Source organism: Emericellopsis cladophorae (genome assembly GCF_022114955.1).
Source record: "Emericellopsis cladophorae strain MUM 19.33 chromosome Unknown NODE_46_length_184447_cov_119_232918, whole genome shotgun sequence".
Lineage (NCBI taxonomy): Eukaryota > Fungi > Ascomycota > Sordariomycetes > Hypocreales > Bionectriaceae > Emericellopsis > Emericellopsis cladophorae.
In genome coordinates, this window is record NW_026250971.1 from 1 (window position 1) to 27,604 (window position 27,604).

The 27,604-nt window shown below is 53.8% G+C and overlaps 7 protein-coding genes across 7 annotated transcripts; 2 read left to right on the forward strand and 5 right to left on the reverse strand.

Moving 5' to 3' along the window:
* Positions 1-371: 371 nt before the first annotated feature.
* J7T54_001859 (uncharacterized protein) lies at positions 372-1,270 on the reverse strand (the record flags this gene model as incomplete). The annotated part of the gene is made up of 3 exons (XM_051508551.1): positions 372-653; positions 819-1,027; positions 1,213-1,270. Coding segments are annotated over 3 exons (549 nt in total), but the record flags the coding sequence as incomplete, so codon positions are not given.
* A 2,454-nt stretch (positions 1,271-3,724) lies between these two features.
* J7T54_001860 (Chitin synthase regulatory factor-like protein) lies at positions 3,725-6,609 on the reverse strand (the record flags this gene model as incomplete). Its single annotated transcript, XM_051508552.1, has 3 exons — positions 3,725-4,197; positions 4,286-6,222; positions 6,518-6,609. 3 exons carry the CDS (start codon positions 6,607-6,609, stop codon positions 3,725-3,727), a joined length of 2,502 nt encoding a protein of 833 aa, XP_051360300.1.
* Positions 6,610-7,899: 1,290 nt separating this feature from the next.
* J7T54_001861 (26S proteasome regulatory subunit-like protein) lies at positions 7,900-8,775 on the forward strand (the record flags this gene model as incomplete). Its single annotated transcript, XM_051508554.1, has 2 exons — positions 7,900-8,379; positions 8,503-8,775. The coding sequence occupies 2 exons, from the start codon at positions 7,900-7,902 to the stop codon at positions 8,773-8,775; spliced, it is 753 nt and encodes a 250-aa protein (XP_051360301.1).
* Positions 8,776-8,988: 213 nt separating this feature from the next.
* Positions 8,989-12,884, reverse strand: J7T54_001862 (putative coatomer subunit alpha-like protein; the record flags this gene model as incomplete). Its single annotated transcript, XM_051508555.1, has 5 exons — positions 8,989-9,231; positions 9,289-12,308; positions 12,359-12,678; positions 12,753-12,802; positions 12,855-12,884. The coding sequence occupies 5 exons, from the start codon at positions 12,882-12,884 to the stop codon at positions 8,989-8,991; spliced, it is 3,663 nt and encodes a 1,220-aa protein (XP_051360302.1).
* Positions 12,885-13,545: 661 nt separating this feature from the next.
* J7T54_001863 (UDP-glucose:glycoprotein glucosyltransferase-like protein) lies at positions 13,546-17,937 on the forward strand (the record flags this gene model as incomplete). Its single annotated transcript, XM_051508556.1, has 1 exon — positions 13,546-17,937. One exon carries the CDS (start codon positions 13,546-13,548, stop codon positions 17,935-17,937), a length of 4,392 nt encoding a protein of 1,463 aa, XP_051360303.1.
* Positions 17,938-18,789: 852 nt separating this feature from the next.
* Positions 18,790-21,927, reverse strand: J7T54_001864 (uncharacterized protein; the record flags this gene model as incomplete). The annotated part of the gene is made up of 4 exons (XM_051508557.1): positions 18,790-19,020; positions 19,086-19,122; positions 19,171-19,195; positions 19,308-21,927. 4 exons carry the CDS (start codon positions 21,925-21,927, stop codon positions 18,790-18,792), a joined length of 2,913 nt encoding a protein of 970 aa, XP_051360304.1.
* Positions 21,928-23,585: 1,658 nt separating this feature from the next.
* Positions 23,586-27,151, reverse strand: J7T54_001865 (importin-5; the record flags this gene model as incomplete). The annotated part of the gene is made up of 6 exons (XM_051508558.1): positions 23,586-23,796; positions 23,845-25,916; positions 25,973-26,404; positions 26,464-26,537; positions 26,693-26,912; positions 26,969-27,151. The coding sequence occupies 6 exons, from the start codon at positions 27,149-27,151 to the stop codon at positions 23,586-23,588; spliced, it is 3,192 nt and encodes a 1,063-aa protein (XP_051360305.1).
* Positions 27,152-27,604: the final 453 nt, after the last annotated feature.

Consider the following 27,604-nt stretch of genomic DNA (forward strand, 5'->3'; position numbering starts at 1 on the left):
CCCGGCCCTCCATTCCATTTTCGGCGGGGGGTTGGTTTGTATCTTTTTTAAACTTATCGGCGTAAACCCCCCCCCCCCCCCCCCCCCCCCATCAGTGGCTTGAAGCTCTATTCTCCGCTATGTCAGCAGAGGTTCCTACAGGCGTGGAAGTTCTGGTTACCGCGCGTGAACGCTGCTATATTGGTGCTTGGGCCCGAGACATAATAGTTGTTGATGATGTATGCGTACCTCTATCCGGCGGTATCTCCCGTAATGTAGCCGCCTCCTCGACCCTCATTGTAGATGAGATGGTTTCACGTCCTGTGTTAGACTTACTTGTGCGCTTCCTCGTCTCTCCCTTGGCATTCCTACTCAGCCGCTGAATAACTTACGTTGTTTTTCAAGTCGTTCGCGCCCTTGACCTTGGGGTTTCTCGTGTTGTTGTCGACGCAGAGATTCCTGAACGGGCTGATGCCACCATCAGTTCCCATGAGGCCACCGCATGAATGCATCTCAAGCCCCTGGGCGATGAGGGTACCCTGGACTGTGACATTAGCTGCGGTGCCGCTGATGCTGAGCGTCTCGTCGCGGCCCCAGGAGACGCTGACATGGTCGAAAATCATGCGCGCGCCCTCGGCGATGGTGATGGCGTCTTTGCCCGATGCACGCCACGACTCATGCGGATACGAATGTAGCGGGTGATGGCATCATTGGCGTTGGACCAGGACCATCCGTCACCATATACTGTGCTTCCCTGTTTTTCTCATCAGCAATTTTTTGTTCCCTTTTTACCATGATCAGGAGCAGAAGAGGAGGGAGACGATTGCCGGGTGCCATACGTCGCTTGGTGCCGTTTGGCCGTCAATGTGCACCATTTTGGACACGACCACGCGCGATTTCATGTTGATGACGCCACCCACGTCAAAAACGACTATGCGTTTGGGCTGAGAGACAACGTCACGCAGAGAGCCTGCGCCCGAGTCGGCGAGGTTGGTGACCTTGTAGACTTCACCGAAGCGGCCGCCAGTGGCAAAGCGAACCATGCCCTCTGCGCCGGGAAAAGCCAGCTGCTGGGCAGCGGAAGTCGTCGTGACAGCAATTCATAAGGACAAGGTCGGCTTCATGGCTGTCTGGTTGCTGGATTTGGAGGGATAATGGCAAGTGTCGGCAGTTGGTAGACACCACGGCGGTCAACTCGACGTGAACCTCCCCGAGTTCTTATGTTCAACGCACCGACCATCAGAGGAATCTTGCATAGCTCAAAGGAGCACTTCGGACCTTGTTTCTGCATTGTACGGCCCATTAGAGGTCAGATCACCACAGGCAGATGAGAGAAGATTGTTGGAGTAATGTAGTATCACAGCTCAGTCGTACGACAATGTACCCCGGTTGGTGGGACTTGAGTACCACAGATTGTGTATGCCTGCGCCGAGATCGCGCGGGGAAGAGGTTACTACGCAGCATTAATCAAGAGGGTCACTATAGACGTGATTGTTGACAAGACTGTGCAACCTTAGTTTGTCACGACTCGGGAGGGATACATGCGATGCTTGAAGCCAACAGCCCATGGTGAGACAGCGCAGACCAGACATTTCAAGAGTTCTCTCCCTCGCGTGAGATTAATTTCATTGACCCCATATTAGCAAGTCGACCCTGCGCTCTGCTAAGATAGACTATCAAGGCGAGGCGCATATCCATCCGCCTGTCAACGCCCATCGTGTTCAACGAGCTTCTGAACACTCGGGCGCATGCGGAGGAATAAATGGCCGGACTATACATATTCCAGCGCTTCTTCAAGGCACTATGACTTACTAAGACTTTTCTACAGTTCATGTGTTCAGCAAGGTGGTGCGAAACAAGCGCGCCGTTGCTCCCGGGCCGTGTCTAATGTGGATCCATGGTTCGGCATCGGCTCCGGTGCGCCGGTACGAAATATGGGGCCGTCCGACCACGGCCCAGGATGTTGGAAGGGACGTGATGGGCATGTCTGATTCCCTCATTGACAAGACAATCAAACTCTATCTCGCCTTTTTTTTTTTTTTTTTTTTTTTTTTTTTTCCTCACTTTCCCCTGGGATTCTCTTTACTGTAGAAACTAAGCGCTGCCAGGCAGCCACGAATAATGCCTGAGATGCGCAGGCAAGCTCAGCACGAGACCAGGTTATCACAGCGATGTGGCTTTTGGGCGGCCGGCTTCACCAACAGCAGTTTTTAAAGCTGACTGTGTATCACTGGCGTTGCAAGCTGCAGGTCTAAATGTGTACGCAACAGACGTAGTTCTCGAGTCAGCATGGCGGAAAGGATCGCGATTGGGAATTCGAAAAAGGCAGAATTACAGCCATCTCTTTCCAGAATCCCAAGGACCCTTTCACTTCACTTGGATCCTACGTTGTGTTCTAGCACTGTTCAGATTTGACCGTGGCTGGTCTCTGAAACATCCAGTGGCCGGCAACGATCGTGACAGTCATGTACCGGTCATCCACGGGTCGAGCCGTCAGCGATAGTATCTATAAGAACCCCAGGCACCTCGCCGGTGCCCACGTCGTAAAGTGTCCATGCGCAGCTCATTCCTCATATCTCTTTTCATTTCCTGCCTTTGGTTCTCCATCTGTTCATTTCCGAAGCTGGTCTTGGTATCATTCCATTATTTACCATGTGGCCTCGGTGCGCCTACAGTCAACAGCACCGGAATCCCATGATAACACATGCGGCAGTGAGCTCATCGCGGAACTCTACTCTCAGGTCGAGGACAAGCGCGACGAGCATTCCTCCAAGACCCCTGTTCGCCACATCTTTTGAGGCAGTTCCCTCACCTACAATGTCCTGGAGAGCGAGGATCTCATGCAGCCCCGAGCTACAGCCTGCGTGCTGGCAACAGCTTCTAGACTGTCCCATGGGTCAACGACGAGAGCCGCTGGACGGTATGATATAACAGGATAGACAAGATTTGGTGTTGCTTGGGTTTCAAGTCAGTCAAATTCACAAGGGTCCCGCTCATTGCTTGGCCAGCATGGTTGCTATGGTGAAGACAAGAGACTAAACCAACCTCTCCATCTTTATGTGATCATATTCAATCAAGGCAAACAAAATGGAACGTATCTTCCTGCCAGTAATCGTTGAGCTACATGCACAACTCCAGCATGGCATGCGCGCGATACGTAATCAGGAGCAACTGCCAGCCATCTAAAAGTTCGACAGATCAGGCGTTCTGATACCGTGAGATGAACAGATCAACGTCATCCAAGCAATGCGTAGCACAGACAGGCGCAAGACAATTGAGCCGTGACAGCAACTCCCCGCTGGCTAGACTAGGATACCTGCCCAAATCAATTGCACAAAAAGTAAAAAATAAAAGAAAAAAGTACCTCCACCTCTATGAGTCAAATATGCAGCCGGCTAGTATGCAAAGAAATTGTGAGTGAAAGAAATAACAGGTAGCTCTTTAGAACCTCAACATATCCAGCCATTGCATCATCAGCAAACACCATTCCTCTATGCAGTTCCCTCTAGTCCACCGGACCATCTGAGCGGTCCAGTCTTCATGTGTGTACGCTTCTTACCTATCAAATCGACTTGGCCTACCGCCTTTTTACATAACCACCTGCGCACGGTCAGCACAATGAAGAGATTTCACTTTCACACAAGACTTACGCAATCGCCCTCCTGCTTCCCTTGAGGGATGCCCATATCCTCAAATGTAGCAGGTCCCTTTGAGGGCTGCTTGGCAGGCTTAGACGGCGCAGACGCTACGGACGGTGCTGACGGTGAAGGGCTTGGGACCGGACTGGTCTTCGGCTCGGGTCGAGACATGTGTTGCCCAGGAGGAGCGCTTCCCGCCCTTCCAGGGCCGCCTGCACCAGCCATGTGAGGAGGGATGGCGCCAGGCCCCGAGTGCCCTGTCGGGGGACGGCCTGTTTCTGTTGGTGGACGGGATATCCTCTGCTGCGGCGGATGTTGAATCCGTGGGTCAGGGCGGCCGTAGCCCTGCTGAGGTGGTGGTTGGGAATATCGAGGGTCAGGGCCACTACCACGGCCAGGGGTTGCTCCGGCAGGCGGAATGGATCCGGGAGTTGGTCTCCCTCCAGGCTGTTGCTGGGGGTAGGGTGCCGCGGAGGGCGGGCGGCCATAGTTGTCCCTCGGATGGTGGCCACCCGTCGGGCTCGCTGGACCAGGACTTGGCTGTCGGTAGCCCGCAGGACCTTGGCTCGCCGACACGATTCTACCGCGCGGATCGGGATGGGGCTGGCGTGGCGCTGGATGCAGATTGCCCATAGACTGTGAAGTAGGCATTGGACGACCCCCTTGACCTTGCGTATTGATACCAAATGCGCTGCTTGTTCGGTCCGCGGAAGGGCCTGGACCGTAGGCGGGGCGACCTCCAGGCGGCCCCTGCCCGCGCATGTCGTCCTCTGGGTACGGCGCCGCGGACTTTGGACGTGAGCCTCCCTGCGGGTAGCCTCTATCATCTTCTGGGTAGGGAGCTGCCGAATGCGGTCTCAGCGGCAACTGATGTTGTGGCTGCTGGCCGTCAAGGCGCACGTTGAAAGCAGGTGGTCGGTCGCCGGCAACTGGGACGACGACCGAGGCTCTGGACGGGTCGGGGAACGCCGCCGGATCGTTGACAACAGTCGGGCGTAGGCCGGGAGATGGCTGCGGCGAGACGCCTGGGGAGGGACCGTGGCCGTCGAGCTTGAGTGGCTTGGGATGTCCACGCGAGTCCTCACTTAGTGTCGGCATTTGCTGCGCTTGTTTGAACCGGTCGGGTCGCTTCCCCCTTTGTGAGCCGTGTTGTGACTTGATTCTTGTTAGAGTTGTCGTTTCATGGTCCTGCTTTGACAGGGTTTGATCTTGTTCTAGCGATTCCAGTCGACCAAGTGCGTCGGTGTTGCCATGCTCCGCAGCGAGCTGGTACCATCTTTGCGCTTCCGAAACACTCTTGTCGATATGGATTCCAATCTCGCTGTAGTAGCCCATGGCAAACTCGGCCGTCGGCAGCTTTTGTGCAGCCGCACGCTGGGCATACTTGTATGCGAGCTCCTCATTCTTCTTGAAAAGGCCTTCATAGCCAAAGAGAAACCATCGGCTCACGCCCAGGGCGGCTTCGGCATTGCCCTGGTTGGCGGCCAAGCCATAGTAGTGTAGCGAGTAGGAAGGCTTAAAGTCACAGCCAAACTGGCAAAGTTCGTAAGCCTGGCCCATTTTATGCTGCGCCTTGGCGAAGCCGAGATACGCTGACTTCTCAATGTAGACAAACGCCGTCTTGGGATCGGGTGGCAACATGGAATCCGGGACATAGATGTCGGGAAGCTCTCTGCCAACAAGCATGCCGTAGACGAAGGCACCCTGCGGTGAGTCCTCGTCAGCGCTGTCAGCAGCTGCCTTGATCCTCTCGAGCCCAGTGTTATAATCCTTCACCTCGCCAAGCTGGCCGAGAAGACTCATCATACCCAGACGATACAGTGATGCCGAGTCTGACAACCCGAGACCCTTGTAGTAGTGCTCCTTGGCTTTGGACGTGTCGTTGGACTGCTCGAACAGCATGCCCATGCGATATTCGGAACGGGGGTTGCCTAGCTCGGCTGCTCGCTTGTAGCCACTGTAGGCCTCCCGCTTGTCGACGCGGTTCCCAAACTTGCCAAACTCGAGCCATTTTGCTCGGATGTACAGGGCTGCCGGGTGCTCCTGGCCGGCTAGGTACGTGATGATATTGAGAGCATCGACTCGGAGCTCATGCTCTTTCCGCGGGGTCGATGGCCTAGGCTTGTCGGGGTTTTCGCGAGCAGCGGCTTCCATGCAGATCTCGGCCCAGTTTAGCACGTCTCGGGCCCATGTGATCTGCATCGACACATTCTGGGAGCCTAAGACATGCTGGCGCGCATTCCAGAGAATATCCTCCTTGTCTTCGTCAGACGGAGGCACATTGTCGCCTTTCACCTTGGGAAAGGGTGAGAACGAGGGTCCGGCGCCGTCCGGCATGGCCACTGGGTCGGACTTGTGGTAGCTCTCAAAATCGGTGTCCGCGGACCGGGTGGTCGACGAGGGCGCGTATCGCTGTTGTTGTTGTTGCTGCTGTTGTGGCTGAGGGGTCGTGTCGCTGCTGGGTTGCACCCACGTAGAGAGCGACGGCTCTCGTGTGTGCCTCGCGGCTGGGGTGGTCTCGTCGTCGGGTCGGTTGACGTCTCGTGCTTCAAGCTCCATGCGCTGAAGATCTTCTTGCATGTTCTGAGGAACCTGCGGCGTCACTCTGTAGACCAGGTACGCAAGCGCGCAATGTTAGCAAATGCTACCCCACTTCCAAGATCCGACTGAGGGATCCGAACCCGAAGGGAACGCGAGGTACGTAGGTGGTTCATGCGTCGGTACATTCATAACATCCCCAAGACGACGCATTTTGGGTACGTCCTAGCACAGGGCAAGCTGTTTGCTGAATGATCACGACGGCGCACACAGCGCAGCAGCAGCAAGAGGAGGAGCGTCGTGCAGGCTAGGCGGCGTCCTTGGCGGGGCTGACAGAGACATGGACGAAGAACCTCACGTACCTTTGTGGAGAGGGCGCGACAACCTCAGGCATGTAGTAATCGTCCCAGCCGCCTGGGACAAAGGTCGCGCCCACGCCTGATGGGGGCGGCATAGCGATGGCGGGGCGTGCTGGCTGGTCGAACAGAGTCGAGTTGTTGGTCTGCACGCAAGGTCGAGCAAGCGAGCAAGTGACTGAAGCGAGGCGATAAATATGGGTTTCAGGCCGCTGAAGCGCTGGTGTCTGGCTGTGCGGTGTTGGTTGGAACAATTGGTGGTAGAACAGGCTCCGCACGCTAACGAGAGAGTGTCAACTGGGAAGCAAGAAGCTGTTACTGCCCTCACAGTCCTCTTGGTTCAAGCGCCTTTGTTCGAGGAAGGGAAAACAAGGAAGAGATCCTGAGGTCGACAAGACCAGGAAGCTGCAGGCAAGTTATGGCTAAGGCTTCACTGGACCATGAGAGGCAGTGCGCAGCCGCAGAGGTGAAGAAGATCTGAAGTAGGCATGAAATAGCTATCCCGAAGGAGTCGTTTTAATCTAACTGCCCCAGGAGGAGTACCAGTAACAACAATAATTAGACGACTCTGTTGATGGCCAAGGCGCGTATGAGCCTCGTGGAGGGGTAAGTAGCACAGGATGCGCCGTGGCTGTGGCGGTGCAGGCTAAAAATAAGGAAAGTATCTTCTTACCTTGCGTGTAGGTACAATACCGGCATTCTTGCTCTGGCTCGACAGGTCTACCCGGAACAGAACTTACAATGAGAGGTCACAATGCTTGAAATCTTAATATCGTGGATGTCCCGAGGCTGAGATAAAGGCAGGGATATGCGCAAGGTTAACATTTCTGAGCTTACATTGGGACTCAATTGCTCATGGGTTTGACGTGGATTAAATTCGACTAATTACTACGTACGGCTCTGGCGCTCTTGTAAAGTCACATTTGCAAGGGGAACAGAAGACATTGTGACCCCTAGTCACCCTAGAAGAGACCATTTCTTGGCTACAAAACAACAAAAAAAAAAAAAAAAAAAAAAAATTGAAGGACAACGTCTATGATATCTAGCAATCACCGTCGTGAGCAAGTGAAATGTAGGCTTTTACGCAGTAATAGCACTCGTGGTTTGGAGTATACTACATCTGTCGTGGACCGTGGTAGCTCAAATGGATCAACAACGCTCCGCTTCCGACTTGCCCCACATCACCCGGCAGGGGCTGCAGTTGCAACTGCGTCAGCAATCCTCAGCCTGGTCGAGCTCCAGCATTCTGTCAGTGGTCGGATCTAAACACTGACGGCCTCACCACGACAGAACAACGACCACAATCACCGCACCCACCCTCTCAGCATTTCGCCCCCCTCAACGAGCAGATCCGACAACGTACGAAAACATATCAATCATCCGCCGCCATGGCTGAACGCAACCTCTCCCAGATCGTCGCACAGCTCAAGAAATCCCCTTCTATGAGCTACAGCGATGCGAACACGCTCCTCTCCAAAGCCAAAATCGCACTCCTCAACCTCAAAGCCCTCACGCCCAACGCTGCCGTACCTCAGTCCACCCTTGCCCTCGCACGCGAGACCTACGAACAGGGCGCTCTCTTCGCCATCCGCGCTCGCAATCCCGAGGCCTTCACCCGCTACGTCCAGCAACTACAGCCCTTCTATGAGCTGCCCTCGTCACGGCTGCCGCCCAACCTGTCGGAGAGGAACAAGGTCACCGGTCTGAGCTTGCTGCTGCTCCTCACACAGGGCCGCTACGCAGAGTTTCACTCCGAGCTGGAGAGCCTGGCCAACCGCGAGGGAGGAGGTGGTGACGTCGAGGGCGATAAATACCTGGGCTACCCCATCCGCCTGGAGAGGTGGCTGATGGAGGGCAGCTACGATCGCGTGTGGAAGGCTATGAAGAGCAGCGAAGTGCCGTGCGACGAGTACAGTGTCTTTTCAGAGGCAAGTTGACCGCGCTCCCCCAACTGAACTTTTACGAGAAAGCAGAGCTAACCGATGCTGCAGATTTTGAAGAACCAAATCCGCTCCGAGATCGCCAGCAGCAGCGAGCGTGCGTATCCAAGCCTGCCCATCAGCTCGACCAAGTCACTCCTCTTCCTCGACTCGGAGGGCGACGTCATCTCATTTGCTCAACACAGGGGGTGGATAGTCAGGGACGGCAGCATCTTCTTCCCCGATGCCACCGAGGGCGAGGGTGGCACGCACACCAAGGAGATGAGCCAGATGGTGATAGAGAATGCTCTGGGCTACGCGCGCGAGCTCGAGACGATTGTGTAATCAGACTAATTTACGGTCGGCGTTTTGCAAGCATAGAGGAATAGCACCCAGTGTCACTCGAAAATCCGGCATGAACTTGATAGTAGTTGTGACTGTGTCTATTCATAGACGTTTTTTCTCTTTTCTACAGCCAGCCCTATTTTGCAAACGGTGCTGAAATCCATCCATCCCCTTTCTAACCATATTTCAACTCCGTGTCATCATCATAATGAATTACGCGAACAACTTCAGCCCGCTTCCACGCTTGCCAATCTCGCAGACCTGACACACACGGCACACACTGCCCTTGAACTTAGAGTGGTATTTCGACCCGTCAAAGGCGCACTCCTCGAATGAGTCGCCGCTGTAGATCGGCGTGTGGCTAGCGGCGCAGATCTCAAACTCAGCGTGTTGGTCAAAGTCAATCTCTATCGCATCGCTTGGGTTGCGCTCGCACTGAGCCTTCGTCTTGTTGGCCTAGGAAGGAATTGTTAGCAAACCGAGCATAGGTGTATCTGCGCCTGGGTGACTCACCCTTTCAATAGGCATCCTGGATCCGCCGTTCGCAAGAATCCTGTTCGCGAAGCTGAGGGCGGTGTTGTAGTTTTTGTTTATGTATGCTTGTTGCATTGCACTCATGAGGGTAAGCTGGCGGTGAGGAACCTCAATCTTGGGTATGGTGAAGTATGCTGACAACTCAAGACTCCTCTTCAGGGCAGCCGGGTCCTTGGCAACAGCATCTGGTGCCCCGAGCTCCCTCCGAGCGAGCTCAATGCCCATAGCCACTACATACTCGCTTGCAGAGGCAATGAGCTTCTTCGCCTCGGCGACCTCATCCTCGCCAGAAACAGCGTTGACAAGGATAGCATGGAGAATGCCTCTGAAGATGGTGATACCAGCCGCTAGGTTGTTGGACTTCATTGACCCGTAACCGCGCTGGAGGTCGTCCGTAGCAAGGTGCTCCAGGTCGCGTGGGATCAGAGGCAGAACCTCGCGGGGGTTGGTCTCGTCGAGCGTGCGACGGACATAGTTGACCAGAGGAGGCAAGCCTGCTGATGCGGGCAGGTATGTCTTTGAGGCTTTGTATATCTCCAAGAAGCGGGGCTTGAGCGGCGAGAACTGCACGGCACCGACCTGGCGATTCAGCAATTGCATGGCGGATTCAAATGAGCCGCCGGCAACATGGTCAGCAGCCAAAGGCGAGTTGCGCGCCCAGAGATCTGCTTCGCTGCTACCTGCTCCACCGGCATCTGCACTGTCGACGTTGACGAAGTCTCCTTCGACTTCCGGAATGACATCTTCGCCCATGTCCCAGCCTGCGACGTCTTCATCGTCTTCGCCAAGGAGGCCACCATTCCGCTTCGCAGCCGACTCGTCAGCCGCATCGTCATTGATGTCCATCAGATCAGCCGCTGGCTGATCCTCCAAAGACAAGCCCTCAACCTGGCCCATGAGCGCCTTTTCAAACACTGACTGTGAGCCAGCCTTGGTTGGCCAATTTGCCTTGTGGGTAGGGACAACTGGCTTGCAAGGGCTGAGAGGAGCACCGATCGTTGGCATGGTTACCTCCTCTTCAGTCAGACCCGTAGCCTCGAGAATCGCCTGGCACTCCTCATCAAGGCCATGAGACTTGGCGGTCATGTATGCCAGAGGATACAAGTCGATCTCCTTGAACATTTGAATCCGGTCCTCCACCTCGCCGAGATATACTGCGTTCTGGAACCGGGAAGTGAAGTCTCCACGGTGCTCGGCAATTTTGGCCATCCTAGCCAGCTTCGCGTGGTCTCCAGTGGCGAGATAGAGGAAAGAAAGCTTGTCAAACTGCTTGAGCTTCTGGTAGCTTATCTCCACAATCTTGTGGTTGCCGTGTGACAGCGCTTCCATGCCCAGTCTGGTCCAAAATTTCGGTCGATCCAGCTCTTGTGCCATCTCCGAAGCAACCTCCAGGTTGCCACACTCAATGGCGAGATCAAATCGTGTGGTAGGATCTTGGACGAATTGCAGGGCAATCTCCGGGTAACCCTTCTTTTGCAGGTAGGAAATGATTGACTGACCAACAAGGCTGGAATTCTGGATGATGTGGAGCATCTCCTCATAGTTCCGCTTGACAAGCGCAAGCTTAAAGCGGTACTCGGTAGGATCAACCTGCAACACTCTTGGTTTCGCAGACCGATCCAGACAGTAGACGTTGCGGCCCTTTACTCGGACCAGGTAGACCGTCTGGTCCAGAGTACGAACAATGCCGTTGTCGCCATTGAGAAGAGTATACTTGACGTGGTTCAACGTGGAGTACAGGAGAACACCGGCATCATCCCATGTGGCGCTCTTGATCCGAATGGTTTCGTGGAGGGTGCTAACCTGGTCAAGCGTCTTGGTGACAATTGTCACGTTGTGCTTGCTGAGCAGAGCAGCGTAGAGCCCATCGTTTGACCAGACAACGTATTTGACCCCGTTGACAGACAGCTCGGCGGTGCTCTTCTTCTGCTGAATGTCGTACAGGTGGACCGCGGTAGGGGTGATGATGAGAAGGTTTCCAGTTCCTCCGAAGTAGATGTCCGTGGTGCCAGCCGGCGGCTTGAAGGATCGAGTGATGTTGTTGGATAGGTCCTTGATATCGATGACTTGGCTGCTTGTGTTGAGGACGGCAAAACGGTTACGCGCAACGAAGATGGCCGAGTTACCAGATCCCCTCTTCGTTTCAGTAGGTTCGATAGCACCAGAACCGTCCTTGGGGAGATTCACGAGCTCGTATGTGCCACCGTCAGCAGGGGAAATGACCAAGACAGACTTTTCCGCAGGGTTGTAGGAGAGTGTCCTCGGAGTAACCCACGGGCTGCCAAGCTTCTTGAGCGACAGTAGCGTGGGGCTCTCCACGTTCTTCTGGAAGTCGTACGACTTGACAGTCTTTTCCTTTGAGATGTAAAACAACTGGTTTAGGTGCGTAGCAGATGCGGGTCGTTCACGCTCCAATTTGAAGACCATGACACCGTTGTCATGACCCGCGGCGAACAAATTGATTTCTGGATGAGCCGCAATCACCCAGAAACGGTCACTCTCCCTTTTAAACGACTGGACGGCCGTGCGCTTATTGAGATCCCACACCCTGATCGTCTTATCTTCACCACATGAGAGGATCAAGTCCTGGTGGGGATGGAATAAACATCCTTCTGCGTTCTGGAAGTGGCCTCGGCAGGTATCGACCTCCCAAGCCTTTGTCTCGCTCATTCTCCACAGTTTGACCAGGCGATCGTCACCGGCCGAGGCGATGAGAGGCATGGTGGGATGGAATGCGACCCAGTTCACGCCCCGATCGTGACCCTCGAGCACGAACTTGACGACGGCGTCCGTATTGCCAAACATGTCCGTCTGGTTCTGATTTTGACGAGCGATTTGGTCTTCGAAACTCATAGACGTCGGGGCCGAGTGCTTCTTTCGCAGACCAGAGATATCCCACACGCGCACGGATTGATCGAGAGAGGCGGAGACGACAAGGTCTTCTTTAGGATGGAATTGTGCACACATGGCGTAGTGATTGTGGCCGGTCATTGTGCAGACTATATTGTTGTTAGCCATGATGTTAATGCTACAGGAACAGCTGACGTACTCAGAGATCGATTTTGCCAGTTCCAGATGCGGATAGTCTGGTCGTCTGACGCTGAGAGAATCCATGGCAGCTCATGGTGGAAGAAGACTGTTCGGATATAGTCGAGATGACCATTCAGTGTGAAGAGGCAGCGGCGCGTTTGGTAAGACCAGACCTTGATCTTGTAATCGTCACCACCAGAGACGAACAGGGGCTGTGTTTTGTGGAAGTCAATGCCTCGAACTGGGCCATCATGTTCCTCGAATCTGTCAATCAACGTGCCCATTCGATAGTCCCAAAGCTGGATAGTCGACGAGTGTAGAGATACGAGAATCCATGGTCTGATCAAAAGCGATATGTTAGCTGGTCGAACTTCGATGGTTGATTCGCGTTGTAGGTAAACAGTTCGACATACCGCTTGGGGTGGAAGGCAATGCCTTTCGCTCTCGACGACTTGGATTCGAACTGCAGCAGAGATCAGCAATGCATCAGTACGGAAGTTTGAAGCTCCTCGCACCTTTGTGAGCATGCCAGGAGAGGACTGCATCTTGGCGGGGAGGTGAAGCCGCAGCTTCTCGCATCAAAGTACCAGGCAGGTCGGAACACAGAGCAGAGATTCGCTGGCAAAAGACGGTCAATCTGCCCGAGTCTTCACAGTGTGCAAATTGACCAGCAATGCAGCCCGTATCGTTGGAGTGTTGAGTGTTGGGCTTGGTGGAGTTTCATGGGGTGGTGCCTGTCCGCCTCCTGTTCAGTTGCGCATCGTGTCCTTCGGTCCAGTCGCCTAGCACCAGCTTCCAGCTGAGAGGTTGTCGGTGGAACCTTATTCCGTCTAGGAGAGCTTCCACCGCCTGCTTGCTTGGGTGACACCCCACCAACAGTCTAACATTCTGCCGGCTATGAACCCCTGGACGTCATTGCGCTAAGCCCATTCGAGCCTCGAGTGAGCTTCGTCAAGCCGTCGATGCAAGGTGGCACCAGCCAGGGCCATTCTATGTTGGTTGTGCCTATTCTCCGGTAAGGGAGCAGTGAAAAGATCAACGAACTCGCCCAAGATAGTTAGCTGACCTACTGCCAATTAGTTGAAGCAGCCCCCTCGGCCGAAGTCGCATGCCTGGACCATCTACTTGCCGCGCTGCGTGACAGCCTCCGTACGGTGCAGAGACACAGGTCCATCGCAGAACAAAACAGGGACGCCAACCGACAACATGTCCTTTCCGCCATTAATAGCCTGGGGCCTTAGGCTGGTTCTGGCCAGCTCAGCAACAGTTATGGCAAGTTCAAGTGTGAACATAGGCATGCAAGCGGCCTTCCCTGCGGCTCCCTTCTTGTTGGAGCTCATCGAGACCGCTGCGTCTGAAAATGCAAGCAGTTACTTTCCGCTCTTGGATCAAGTTGCCAGCCGACGTTTTGAACAGTTCACCACGGAGGAGGCTGTGTATCAAGCATTCGTGCAACTCCTACAAGAAGAAGGGCACGTTTCCGGTCCTGATGCTCTGTCGACCTTTGACATGGCAATGTCTCTACGATCCGCCTCGCCGCGCATTGAGGCCCACTACCAATACTTTGAGACGACTGTTGCGCCCGTTATAGGTGCCTGGGAAGGGTGCCCCAACCTCGTCTTGTTCAAAGGACACCAGTATTGCAGTCCCACATTGAACAAACCAATGTCTGAGAATAGGATTGACCTGGGCAATATCGACCTGACTTTTGACCGCCCAGTGGGAGCTGGTGAAGATGTAATCCTCTATGGGGATCCAAGCTCCGAGTCTTTTGGGGCCTTCCATACCATGCTCTCCATTGCAGCGTATGACGGAGCCTTGAGGTACAAGTTGCGGTATCGTCGCAATTTAAACGCCAGCCACGAACCGTTGCCGGTCAGCGGATACGGAGTAGAACTCGCGCTGAAAAGAACCGACTACATTGTCATTGATGATCGAGAGTCACAGCGCGGTGGGTCACAAGAACGATTGACAGCTGGGACTACCTTGGAAGAAGAAGACAACATCACTGATGTGAAGCCACTTTCTACCTCGGAACTTGCCGAATTAGGGCTCAAGGCTGCGACATTCGTCGTCGAGAGCGACCAGCCATTGAAGAACCTCGTTAGACTCACACAAGATATTCCCAAATTCGCAGCACTTATCGCCACCAAGGAAAGCTCCGATGCCTTCGCCAAGGAGCACAGAAGCAACCGACAGAAATTAGTTGCCGCAGGTGCAAATTACCTGTGGATGAATGGTGTTCAGCTCATCGAGAGACAAATCGAACCCTTCAACTTGGTGGAGATGATCCGCAAAGAACGTAAGCTCCTCCGCGGCGTCCGCGATCTTGGCTTTACTGGGAGTGAGGCAGTCGCATTGATAGGCCACAAGGCCGTGGCCGCTTCCAAGTCTGAGACCGGCAGTCCCAGGTATGACTGGACGGATAGGACGGAAGATGGCCAGGCTATCATCTGGCTGAACGACTTGGAGAAAGACGAACGGTATACCAAGTACCCGAAATCCGCAAGATCGTTGCTTCAACGGACATACCCCGGACAGCTCCCACCAATAGGACTGAACATCTTCCACATAGTGCTGCCTGTGGACCTTGGTGACACAAATGACCTCGAGGTCATCAAGCAGGTACTGAGTCTGATGGAGCGGGGTCTGCCTGTTCGATTCGGTCTAGTACCATTGACGCCCAATGCTGATGCCATCACAAGAGCCAAGATGGGTTACTACATGGCAAGCGAAGAAGGAGGCAAAGCTTTCGCGGAAGCCTTGAAGGCCGGCCACTTTGACACCGACACTCCGGCCCTCTTGGGAGCTATGGACCAAAAGCAATCCGTTGGCGATGGCTCAAAAGTTGTTGACAATGTACTCTCTTCCAATGAGTATGACCAAAACATCGAGTCAGCGTGTCAGTGGCTTCGACGGCTCAGTGTCAATAGCCAAAATCGATCCGTCTTCGTCGATGGTTTCGCGATATCGCGTGAGAGAAACTGGATGCAAGCGGCCAGCTTAAAGTTGTTTGAAGATTTGCAAGTCCTCCAGATGGGATTGTTCCAGGGCACAATCGCCGAGACTGCTTGGCTAGCGGGTCAATTACTGGAGGATGCTGCTGTGACTCGCAATACCTACATTGCCCCCGAGGACGAAAAGTCATTGAAAGTTCTGGACGTCAGTAAGATCTACACCACACATGCGAGTCTTTTCGACCACATTGCTGTGGTTCACTCCCAAGAAGGATCAAGTCGAGAAGATTGGGCGTCGCTCACCGTCATTGCGGACTTGTCCACCCAACACGGGCAGGAGCTTCTAGTAGCGGCACTAGGCTTCCAGCGCGAGAACCCTGGCGTTCGTCTTGATGTTGTTCCTAATCCCCATCTCACATCGACAGCCTACAAAGTGAATAGTGCGCTGTGCAAGGCGAGGTTGGAGCAGTTGGGCGAACAAGAAACGCTCGCTGAGGCTCTTGACGCGGTCGGAGACGTTGGAGAGAACCCTGCGTTCAACATGGCCCTTCAAAATTTCCTGGACGAGGTGCAGCTGCCGCATAGTAGACAAGCATTACTGTTCAATGGCAGGCTTATCGGCCCCATTGCGGAACAGGACTCGTTCGTTCAAGCGGACTTTGGGCAGTTGTTTGAATTCGAGAAGAAGACTCGCTTGCAGCCGGTGTATGAGGCTCTCAAAGACTTGGGCCTACAGGACAAGCTAACCGAACCACTGGCGGCAGCGAAGTTGACGTCTCTGACCGCACTATCCACGATCTCGGACCTGCCTGAGGGGATATTTGACTCAGCGCCTACAGTTCGCTCGACCTTGTATGACGAATGGACGTCCAAGCATACGGCTATTGAGACGGGCGACCCCGACACTGCAAGTGTTCACCTGGTGGGCCTGCTAAACCCGCTCAGCGAGCAAGGGCAGCGATGGGCTCCCATCCTGGAAACTTTATCACAGCTCGACGGTGTCTATCTGAAGCTCTTCATGAATCCCGAAGAGAGGATTGAAGAGCTGCCGGTGAAGCGATTCTTCAGATATGCCCTCCAACCGAAGCCCTCTTTTGATGAGGCCGGGCGGCTGAAGCCCATCAACGCAACCTTCAAAGGCCTACCGTCAGATACTCTGTTGACAACCGCCATGGACGTGCCCCCGGCGTGGCTTGTTGCTCCAAAAGCATGCGTACATGACCTAGACAATATCAAACTCAGCCCTCTCAATGGCGATGTTGAAGCACTTTATGAGTTGGAAAACATCCTCATTGAGGGACACTCCCGAGAAGCCAGAGGGGCGCCCCCAAAGGGAGCGCAGTTGGTCCTGGGCACGGACGCGCAGTCGAGCCTGACTGATACCATTATCATGGCTAATCTTGGGTACTTCCAATTCAAGGCCAACCCAGGTTACTACGCCATCAAACTAAAAGAGGGGAGAAGTGCAGACATTTTCACTATCGACAGCCTGGGCACTCGTGGTTGGGAAGCTGCGCCTGGAGATGAAGGTACCCACGTTGCTGTGATGGACTTTCAGGGAACGACACTGTATCCACGCTTGCGACGCAACGCCGGCATGGAAGAAACGAACGTACTCGCTGACGATGAGGCGGAGGTGGAGGACAGTGTGATCTCCAAGGGGCTCAAATTGGCCGAAAGTTGGTTCAGCGGCAACTCGAAGAAGACGTCGAATTTCAATCAGGAGCACGCCGAGATCAATATTTTCTCGGTTGCCAGTGGGCATTTGTACGAACGGATGCTGAACATCATGATGGTATCGGTCATGCGCAACACCAAGCACACTGTCAAGTTTTGGTTCATTGAGCAATTCCTGTCACCAGAGTTTAAGGACTTCATCCCTCGTCTCGCCCACGAGTACGGCTTCAAGTACGAAATGGTGACCTATAAATGGCCTCACTGGCTCCGGCATCAGAAAGAGAAACAACGCGAAATTTGGGGCTACAAAATCCTGTTCCTGGATGTTCTCTTCCCCCTCTCACTCGACAAGGTCATCTTCGTGGATGCTGACCAGATCGTCCGTACCGATATGATAGACCTCGTCAACCACGACTTGGAAGGAGCTCCGTACGGCTTCACGCCCATGTGTGACTCACGCACCGAAATGGAAGGCTTCCGTTTCTGGAAGCAAGGCTACTGGGCCAACTTTCTCCGAGGGCTGCCCTACCACATTTCGGCGCTGTACGTTGTCGACCTTGGTCGCTTCCGCGAACTCGCCGCTGGCGACAGGTTGCGCCAGCAATATCACACCTTGTCTGCCGACCCCAACAGTTTATCTAATCTTGACCAAGACTTGCCCAACAATATGCAATTTCAGATCCCCATCCACAGCCTTCCGCAAGAGTGGCTATGGTGCGAGACCTGGTGCTCGGATGAGAGTCTCGCCAACGCGAGGACAATCGACCTGTGCAACAATCCCGAGACGAAGGAGCCGAAGCTTGATCGGGCAAGGCGGCAGGTTCCAGAGTGGACTGTATACGACGAGGAGATCGCGGCCCTTGACAGGCAGCGCCGTGGATTGGGTGACAAGAAACCAACTACAAACATGAACACGAAAAGTCGCAATTTCGAGGAACCGCCACACACGAAGGACGAACTATAAAGACGTATACTGCTTGGTATAGGCCCAGAAAATGAGTTTGTCGATTCCTCAGAACCAATCTTCCCAAGATAGCATTTTCAAAGCGTTCTGCTACCTACACCTTGTCTGCCGCCGGGGACCTCCATGGGAAAGAACATGGTGAACACCTCGATTCGACGGGCTCAGTCATGCCTGGAACCAGGAACCAGCTCGCTAACGTATCCGCATTCAATGAAAGTTTGGCATAGATTCAGTTTACTAGCCTCAAATATAATATACCCTGGATCATATTCACCTATCACACTAATGTTTCATGATAGCGTCCGTCACCACCGTAAATACAAAAAATCACCGCTTGCTGTCGTCCTCTTACACATGAGCATGTTCCCCAATATTCCGTCATCAATAACATGTACTACTGCCATTGTTGCAAACGAATTGCGCTGTGTGGAACGTCCGTAATGGCAGTGAGGTCAGGAAGAACCACCCAAAAATGTAGAATAGACCTGCTACAGGCCCCAACGCTCAGCAAAACAAACGCCCGATCGTGTTTACGAATACAACCCATCTAACATGCCCTGAATTTTTCGTGTATCGCAACGCCAAGCCAGAACCTGTGTTGCATATTGAAGCACTACCGTGGTCGAGAGCTCTGTCCTGCAGCAGAGAAAACGATCAAATCAAGAATAAGCTAGATGCCCAAGGTCGTATACTGGGCATCCGCTATAGAGATAGATCGGGAAAGAGATCGAGAGTAGCCATGGTATGACATAAGAGAAGCGGGTATCATGTGTTTTAGCCAGTATCAAAAGCAATCCTGGTCGACGCCCCGGCGCAGCATTCCCCAAGACAAAAGGAAGACGAGGGAAACCCCTATGCACGCGTCTGGCTTGATTCTCGCTCCTCCTTAATGGACGTCATCGAGGAAGCGGCATTAACCCCAGCCATGGATGAATGGCTCGGCGGAGGCATTGTGGTCGCACCATGAGCCGACGGTGCACCGCTGGCAGCTTTGGGTGTCATGCTGCTGCTGCTCAGCTGTGAAAGGTTGACGCCTCCCTCACCGTTGGCAGTCGGCCGGATAGGCGTCCCGCTAGACAGCTCCTTGTGTAAGGGTGATGAGTGAATCGGTGAAGCTGACTTCTTGCTCTGCGAGTCAATAGTATTACCTCCCCGAGAGGAATTCCGCGGAGAAACACGTCCGGTCTGGATGGTTAGCAATGACAGCGTAGTGCAGGCTGGGGGGCAACGTACCTGTTTTGCCCAGCGAAGTCCGCAACTGTTACAAAGGTCCCTTTGCCCGCTCGGGCCACGCCGCCACTCCGGTGTATTGCGTGTGTGGCAATTGGCACAGTCTCTGACTATGTTGCCAACGCCTTTCCTCCTCTTACGTTTCTTCTTGTTTGACAATAGGCCGCCAAGCTCTTCTGCCAAAATGCGATTGATCTTCTCCATTTGACGCAGTTCAAACTGCCAACTGGAGCACTTGGTCGTTCTCAATTCGTCGAACATGTTGTCCTCCGAGGCCAGTGCCGCATCTTGGGATCCCGGCAAGAGGCCGCCGCCGGCAGGTTGCGATACATAGCCATTTTGTGCGTGGTGAGAGTCGGATTTGCCCGTCACCGATCCAGATTTCGTGCTTCCAGCTGGTGCGAGGCTGCGCGAGGAAGCCTTCAGCAATTTGGTCTGGGCCAGCATGAATGAAGGTTTTTGTCCTTCCGAGGCATCACCGGGATACAGGGTCGTCTGCGCTTGTAGAACTTGCCCGCGTCTGTTCTGCACTTCGTGCTTGCAGGTGACAATTCTGCCTCGACGAGCTTTTTCGATAGCTCGGCCAAAGTCGGGGCGAGATTCCTTCCGCATCAGGTCCTGGATGCTAGTACCTATGAGGGCTTCGGGCTGTAGATCGAGGAGTGACCTGATGTTAGACGACACGAAGAGGAACATACCCGACGTCGATAATTTGGTCCATAGTTCGCTGTCGCCAATACCACCGGATGAGCCAATACTCTGCTTACTCAACGCGATGACTGGTCGCTTGCGGCCAACCAAAATAATGCATTTCCGGCCCTTCCCTTGCTCGACGAACAACGAGCCATGGCTTTCGAACCACGTATATCCACTATTCTTGCGTCTGATTCTGAAGACAATGTTGACTGGGTTTCCGACCGAGGTGTCCTTGAGCTCGCGGGTGACTGGCACGATATCGGAAGGATGACAGACAGTTGACAAGGAATTACCGACAAGATCAGTTGTGTCGTACTCCAAGATTCTCTTACAGGAGGGCGACAGGTACAAGAATAGACCCTTCAACGACAGCACGTGGACCACGTCGTCAGTGTTCTCCAAAAGCATCTTATCCCAAGATTGCTTATGCCAGTCGGACACGACACCCTTGGGGCTGAATTGCTGCAACAGGGTTGACACATCGTCCACACCAAGCGTCTGGCCGTTGTCAGGTTCAAGTTGACCGGAATGTGGTGGAGTCCAGATGTATTGGCCAATGTCGCTGTGCTTATAGTTGACCTGAACGTTCCCTAGCTCCTGTCCGGAAGCAATAGCGTCAGGGCATTCGACCAAATCAATCTGGAAGCCGATGAAATATCGGATCTCGTCAGTGTCCCATGGGATGGGGATCATGGTCAGGAGATTCAAGAATGGTTTCCCGCCTTTGCGGTAATTGATCAGGCTTTGTTGGACTTCGCGACCTTCGTGGATCATCTTCTTCAGGTTGTAAACGGCCCCCTCGTCAACGAACTCACGCTTGGTTCCAGCTTCCACTTGCCCGTCAGGGGCCTGGAGAAAGCGACAATTCTGGCCCACAATATCGTGGCGACTATAGCCAGTCAAATTCTGGAAGTTGTCCGACACATATATGATGGGACAATCGTTCATTGTCACATCGCAGACAACAAAGGCACAAGACATGTCGACGGCACCCAAATGAATCTTGGGGCTCTTGCGCGTTGCGACGAGCCACAGTGCTTTCAACATGTCGAAGCCGCTTTTAGAGTAGATGGTTTTCTTGTCTTTAGGATCTTGTGGAGGAGGCGCCGGACCGTTCGCAGGGGTCGTAGGATCCGATGAGGCGCTAGGATGTGTCATGCTCGCCGACGACGGAAGCTTTTGGGGGGAGAAAGCAGAAGCGACAGAGGATGGTTGCTGAGAGGCTTGTTGGTCCCCTTGGCTATCGCCCCTTTGCTTGGAGTCGAGAGTTGTGTTGCCCGCGGATTGGCTTCTATTTGAGTCGATTGGGGTATATGGTGGGTGTGAATGCATGACCTCGTCTTCGCGATCGTCCAAGGGTCCAGTACCTTGTGGTCCATTGGTCGGCGTAGCGCTCAGAGGCCCGTTGTCAGACATGGCCATGGAGTAGTCGTTCCCCATGTCAACCAGCTGATTTGGCGCATATTGATTCCCCATGTTTGTGTTGCCATTTGCCGAGAACATTCCCATAGCCTGAGCATCGCCCGTCAAATGGTTCATGTTCATGTTGGAAAAGGTAGACGGGATCATGTTTGACATGAGGTCGGGAGACATGGCCGTATAGTCTGCAGGGTTCATATAGTTGCCCATTTGCCCTGCCATGGACATGTTGTTCGAGTTGACATGTGGGTATCCTCCAGGCACGGACTGATTGAACTGGTATCCGCGCATATCGCCATTACCATCTGCAAAATTCATCACTTCGCCGGGGCCTGTCAAAGACATTCGCCTTGGCCCGCTCGGATTCGACATGTCATTTGCATAACTCTGAGGCAAGCTTCTTTTTCTGTGAAGAGCGCTGTGGTTGTCATCGATGATCTCGTCAAGGGTATCGCGCGCCTGTGCCGGCTGGTTGTTGACCATATTCTGTGCCATGGGTCCCGCGGAGATGGCTGACCCTTGAGGCCCCATGTTCATGGGGCCCACGGGAGGTTGCATAGTCTGGTGTTGCTGCTGCTGCGCTTGCTGAACTTGCTGGTGCGAGAGCCGGCGTTGCAGCTGGTCGGTGGGATAGTAGTTATCCATGACAGCGGCATTAGGCCAAAGGCCTTCCGTATCGCTTCGATACTCGAGCTTGCAGTGCAACTCGCGTTGTGAGGACTGCGATATGAACTAGGATCGTTTAGGAGCCGGGTGCGTACGCTAGGTCTTGAGTCTACGCTTGTCGTAGGTCGAGTGTTACGGTGCCCAGCTTGCGGAGGTGAAACGACTTTTCCTGCTCGACGTGCAGCCTAGAACTGGCGTTACGTGTCTGGGCTGGACGAAAGCAATTCGAAATTGTTGGCCAACTCGACCGAAGGACCGGTGCCCAGCGGTTTGATCGTCTTGTCCGACGCGCGCTGGCGAAATTCGAAGGAACGGCAGTCGTCGGGGTTGCGAGTATGACTCGGAGCGCTGGCTAATTTTCGGTGATCAGGCGGCAATTTGTCTCAGTGTCCGGGGTGGAATGGGAATACGCGGCAGGATTGCACAACGGGCTGTATGAAGAGATAGTACCGAGAGTAACTGATGGATGGACTTGTCGGTTGAAAGTGAAGGGGGCGCGAATGCGACGAGAGCCCCCCGCCTGCTGTAGTGCGGAAAAGCGAGTCGTGTAATGGCATGCAAGGAGCCAGAAGCCAGAAGCGGGACAGCACTGGTATCCGTACCTAGCTGGGTAATTATTACTGATAGCCTGACGTCTAGGTAGTAGATTGGAGCGAAGGGAAGCAGCGTCCCGGTTCTAGTCGTGGCTGTCCATACAGTGGGGTTCGGCCTTTGCTCATGTCCGTGTTTCTGTGTGCGTGGACGATGCGGTTTGCTGAACCCGGGCCACGAAGTTGCATAATGGCACTGGCGATGATGCTGATTGCCGTGTCGTTTAACAAAAACCCATTGTCTACGGATACGGTCAGCCACCTCATACAGTAAGGATCTCTGACTCTCATGCCTAATCGAAACAGGCGGTGGCGGTCGCGCAACACTGTGACTGAAGCCCCGTGGCTCAAGACCCAGCTAGCGGGGAGGACTACGACAACCCAATCAAATGTCTGCTTGTGGGGCCGTTCTCGCAGCATGCAATCTATCATTCGCTAACAGAAGATGTAGTGGGTTTCTCGATGACGCAATATCCAGTCCTTCCTGCCTATAACCGGTACTCCGTGCGGAGTAATTACGCCGGGAACCAAAAAGACCGCGACACTAAATAACTATCTCGATATTTCGTAGCCTCAATTTACCTACTAGAGTTCAGAGCTAAGGAGTCAACAATGCCACTTCCATTCGCTGCGGTGAAGTTAGCGTCCCCTAGAAGTATGTCAGACGAATTATAGAAACCACTCTTTTTTCCATGCGCGTTACTTGAGGCCCTGGGAGACGTATCGCGATAAAATGTGTCCAAATAACTGACAAAGTCTTGGAAAGTAGTACGCTGCTGATCGTTCACTGGGCAAGGTGAAAATTGAGATGCAGCGTTAGCATAGGGCTATGTTTGTTTCAGCACTTATCATTAACGCTACTATATCTAGTGACGGTGGTTCATTCCGAAACTGATCATGTATCCATCTCCTACCTTGACTTGGTCCCCCAAATTTCATAAGTTTGTACCTGTCATACAGTCGTTCCTGCCCAAGCCTGATGCGTGTCCGTAGTCGACGCCACGGACAAAGACCAAAAGCACCGCAAAAGCTCCCCTGCTTGTGTCATCACGAGAAGTAACCTTTGATGACCTGCTGGGCTTCAGGTCCAAATTGTTGCTCGAGTTGGGGTGTAGGGTCTACGTTCGCCTTTTGCAGCAACTCTTTGGTCGCAGCAGCAACCCGGGTTGCGGTTTGACCCTGCAATGCCTCGGACTCTAGAGCTTGAGCCACGAACATGAAGATTTTGCTCGCTTGGTTTGCAACTGCCGGGTGTGGTCTGGGAATGTTAGCATCGTGTCATCCTCGTCTATCCTTGTAGACTCACGTTGCCATCAGTGTTGTCAAATACCCGTAGGCGTAGGGTGCAGCCTCTTCGTCGTTGATAACTGGCATAGTTTCAATCCATTGCGGGATAATCGCCTGGACGTCTCCAACACTTCCGGCGTTGAACTGCAAGATCTTGGCGATAGCTGCGCAGGCATTCTCGGTGGCATACACATTGTCCTCGTTTCGGGCATCAGCAAATTGGGTGACTTGGAACAGGTACGGGAGCGACCCTCCTAGGAACTGGGACCACGTAGGGCCACCGCGGTGCGCGGCAACGCCGACGCCATATGCTGCGGCCTGCCTGATGGCGGGGGCCTGGTCCTGGCATCCATCAATCAGGGGCTTCTGAATATAATTGGCATATCGCGCGCTGTCCTCGCCGCAGTATTCCAGCACGTCGTCCATGATGCACAGCCCCCATTGCCTCTGTGTCTGGTCTGGGGAGTTGAGGAATGCTTCGTAATCAGACATGAGGCGCTGCCAGGCTGGGAGGAAAGCGGATCCATGGTTCTTGAAAATTGCATGGAAAGCCTTGTTCATGTCTGAGAGCAAGGTTTGGTCGTCTTCGATAGCCATGGCCAGCTCCTCGTCGTCATCCTCAATATCCTCTGGGGCGAGGCCTGCCCTATCCTCAGCACGCTGATCGACGCGGTCTTTGTAGTCGGAGATAGTGGACTTAACACCTTCGATAAACTTCTCCATGTGCTCGGGCGTAAGACAGTTTTTCCCAACGACTTCAACCGACTCGTAGAAGCATTGATACATTTCTGCGAGGGTATCGATCGCTGGTTCTGCGACCAGCACCTCGAGTAGCTTATCGACGGAAGCTGTCCAGAGCCCTGCTAGTTCGTTTGAGGGGCATCCGTATGCCTTTTTGTAGGAGCTCAAGAGCTGCGGCACAAGCTTTGCGGAGATGAACCGCACAGGATCATGGAAGAAGAAGGCCAATCCGGGAAGAGCCACTTGCTCCATGAGGTTGGCGACGTAGGGCGCGAAAGAACCCTCAAGGACCTTGGCGTAGACAACAAGAAGCTCTATGGCCATATGCTTGTCGTCCATGGTACTCGTCCGAATACCAATCATCTTGCCCTTCAGAGGTACCAGTTCCCAGCCATCTTCGCCATTCATTTGCTCCACTTGGTCCTCGTCGTCCAACAGTTGAATATCGGCCTTGGCAGTGGCGAGCTCCAGCAGTGGTGGCATGACGCTGTCGAGGAAGGGTAGGAAGTCTGTTCCGAGGACGCGACACATCCTCCCCCAGCAGTGCATCAAGTACTGCGCCTGAGGATCATCGGCATCGGTGATGTTATTCTGGATGTTAGCAAGCAGGTTGACCAGGGTCATAGCATCCTGGCCAAGTCGCTCCTTGCCAACAGCCAGGGCAATTAGCGTGGCGCATTCCATGGCCTTTGCGCGAAGGAGTCGCTGTTCCTTGTCGCCCTGGTTCTGCAGGACGTTAACGAGCAGAGGCATCAGGGTGTCGTAGTATTTTCCAAAGGCCTTCTCAGCAGCGTCGGCGATTGTGGCAATGGTGGACAGCGCTTGTTCCTGTACATAGCGCTCTCCGTTCTGGAGTAGCTCAAACAGGTGAGACAAGAGCTGGTCGAGATACGGAACAAGCACGGAGGTCTCTGCCTCCTCGCAAAAGTTGACCAGGGCGGCAGCCGCATGCGACTTGACTCGGCCCTCTGGGGAACCGAGGACAGGAATGATTGCTTTCAGGACACGATCGTAGAAGTCGGTCTGCATCTTGGGTGCAAAATCCGTGCTCATCTGACCAAGAGCGTTACATCCTGCCCACCGCACGCGAGGATGAGAGTCCTTCAACGCAGGCTCGACGAGATCAAGGACCTGACTCAGCTCTCCAATCATGAGGTCGCGACAACCCTCAGAGATAGCCGAGATGGCCATGAGTGCTGCGTGGCGATCTCTCCATGCCATAGACGTCATCATACGGGGGAGCCAGCCAAAGGTTGGGGCAAGAATGGTCTGTCCTCCCAGTTTGTTCGCGAGACGGTCCATAGTTTGCTCTCCAGCAACGTGGTTCTGGTCGCTCTCGTCTTGGTCGAGCTGAGTCTTTGTATCAGCAACATCGCTCAAGTAGAAAAGATAAGTTGCCAACTCACGTCGTCATTAGCGAGCCATTCTGCCGCGTCATCATCGTCCTCTCCCAGGTCTGTCATGAGACTCAAGCACTGGGTGATCATGTCGCTGGTGTACGAGGGATCCTTGCGGCACATGGTGGGCGCATAATCCGCGAATGTGGCCATGAGCTCTAAGGCATTTTGGCGACAGACATTGTCTAGCTCCTTGTCCTGAATCACCGAAACGCTGAAGCTGACAAGATTGGAGAAAAGCGGCTTGAACATTTTGGGAGCGGCCTCTGCCAGGTCGATCAAGGCAACGAGAGCCTTACTCAAATCGTCGGACTCTCCAGATTCTTTGATTGGGACGAGGATGTTGAGCACGCTGGGTATAAGGTTGTAGTACTTCGCTTGGGCCTTCTTGCCTAGGGTGCGGAAGAAGGCTGCGAAGGCTTCCATGGCCACGAGGCGAACCTGGATTCGATGCGTTAGCCAACCATGCTATAGGACGGATCATTTTGTTAGCGGCATACGCTGACGGCCTCATCGCCGAAGCCTTTCTGGAAAGCCTCCAGGACAGTACTCTCGTGTTGTGATTCGATGATAGCTGGAGTTGTTGTAAAGACTCGGAATGCGCATTCTCTTTTTGTGGGCTCCGTAGCCTGGCTCAACTGAAACAAGCTCGCAAGCAACTCGGGCCATGGGTTGTCTGCGTACTCTCTTTAGCACCCCAACACAACAGGGCTTCCGACGGGAGCTCACTGTTTTCTGTATATTGACGAGCCAACTCTGCAACAGCGTGGCTGATCTTGTTCCGAACGTTGCGATCGGTTTCAGTCCCCAAAGCCTCGAGCAGCTTCTGTCGGATAGCTGCAGCTTGTTCAGCGGGAAGAGATATGAAGAAGTCGACGTTTAGCCCTGCATCATTTTTCCGGGTTTTCGAGGCGATTCGGCGGAAGATGACAGCAGCGAAGGAACGGGTCTTGAGGTTGCTTGTTAGCGAAGCGCCTGGGAGGCAGGGAGACGTCTAGAACTGACAGGTATTTCCTGAGAGCCCTGAATCTGCTCAGCTAAACCCATCAGGAGCATTTCTGGACGCGTATTGGTCCAGTTGTTCTGGAGGTGTTCCTCGGCCTGCGATCGAACGCCATTGTCGGGTGACTGAAGCGCCTGTAGGAGCTGGTTTAGCTCCGCATGGATCTCGGGGGACAGCACCGACATGACGGCGATGGTCGGCCCACGATACGTGGAATTCAGCGCAGGTAGAATACTATACGTAGATACGTGTCGAAGGGTTGCCAAACCCAAGGGCGGGTTTCAAACAGTTGTGTGTTGATGGCAATTGTTTTTTTGAGGTGGGGGAGGGGGAAGGCCAGGCGGGCGTTGGTAGGCTAACGAGCCAGTCCTCCAATGGAATGACCCACCTATGCGCTTGAGGGAGTCCGAGCCCGCCTCAGCGAGTCCACGGTCCAGCTGTGAGTAGTGATGAGCATGTCTCGTCCCGCTCTGTTTGGTATGTTTAAGGACGCTTTACCTATTAGTCTAGCACTACTGTTATGAAAAGCATATCTGTGTCTCTGGAAGCTCGTTGAATCAAGTAGCGGCACCAAGTCAGTCCATTTTGGATGGCTTGACATGGTGTCGCGTACGCATAAATGGTTGGACAGATGAGAT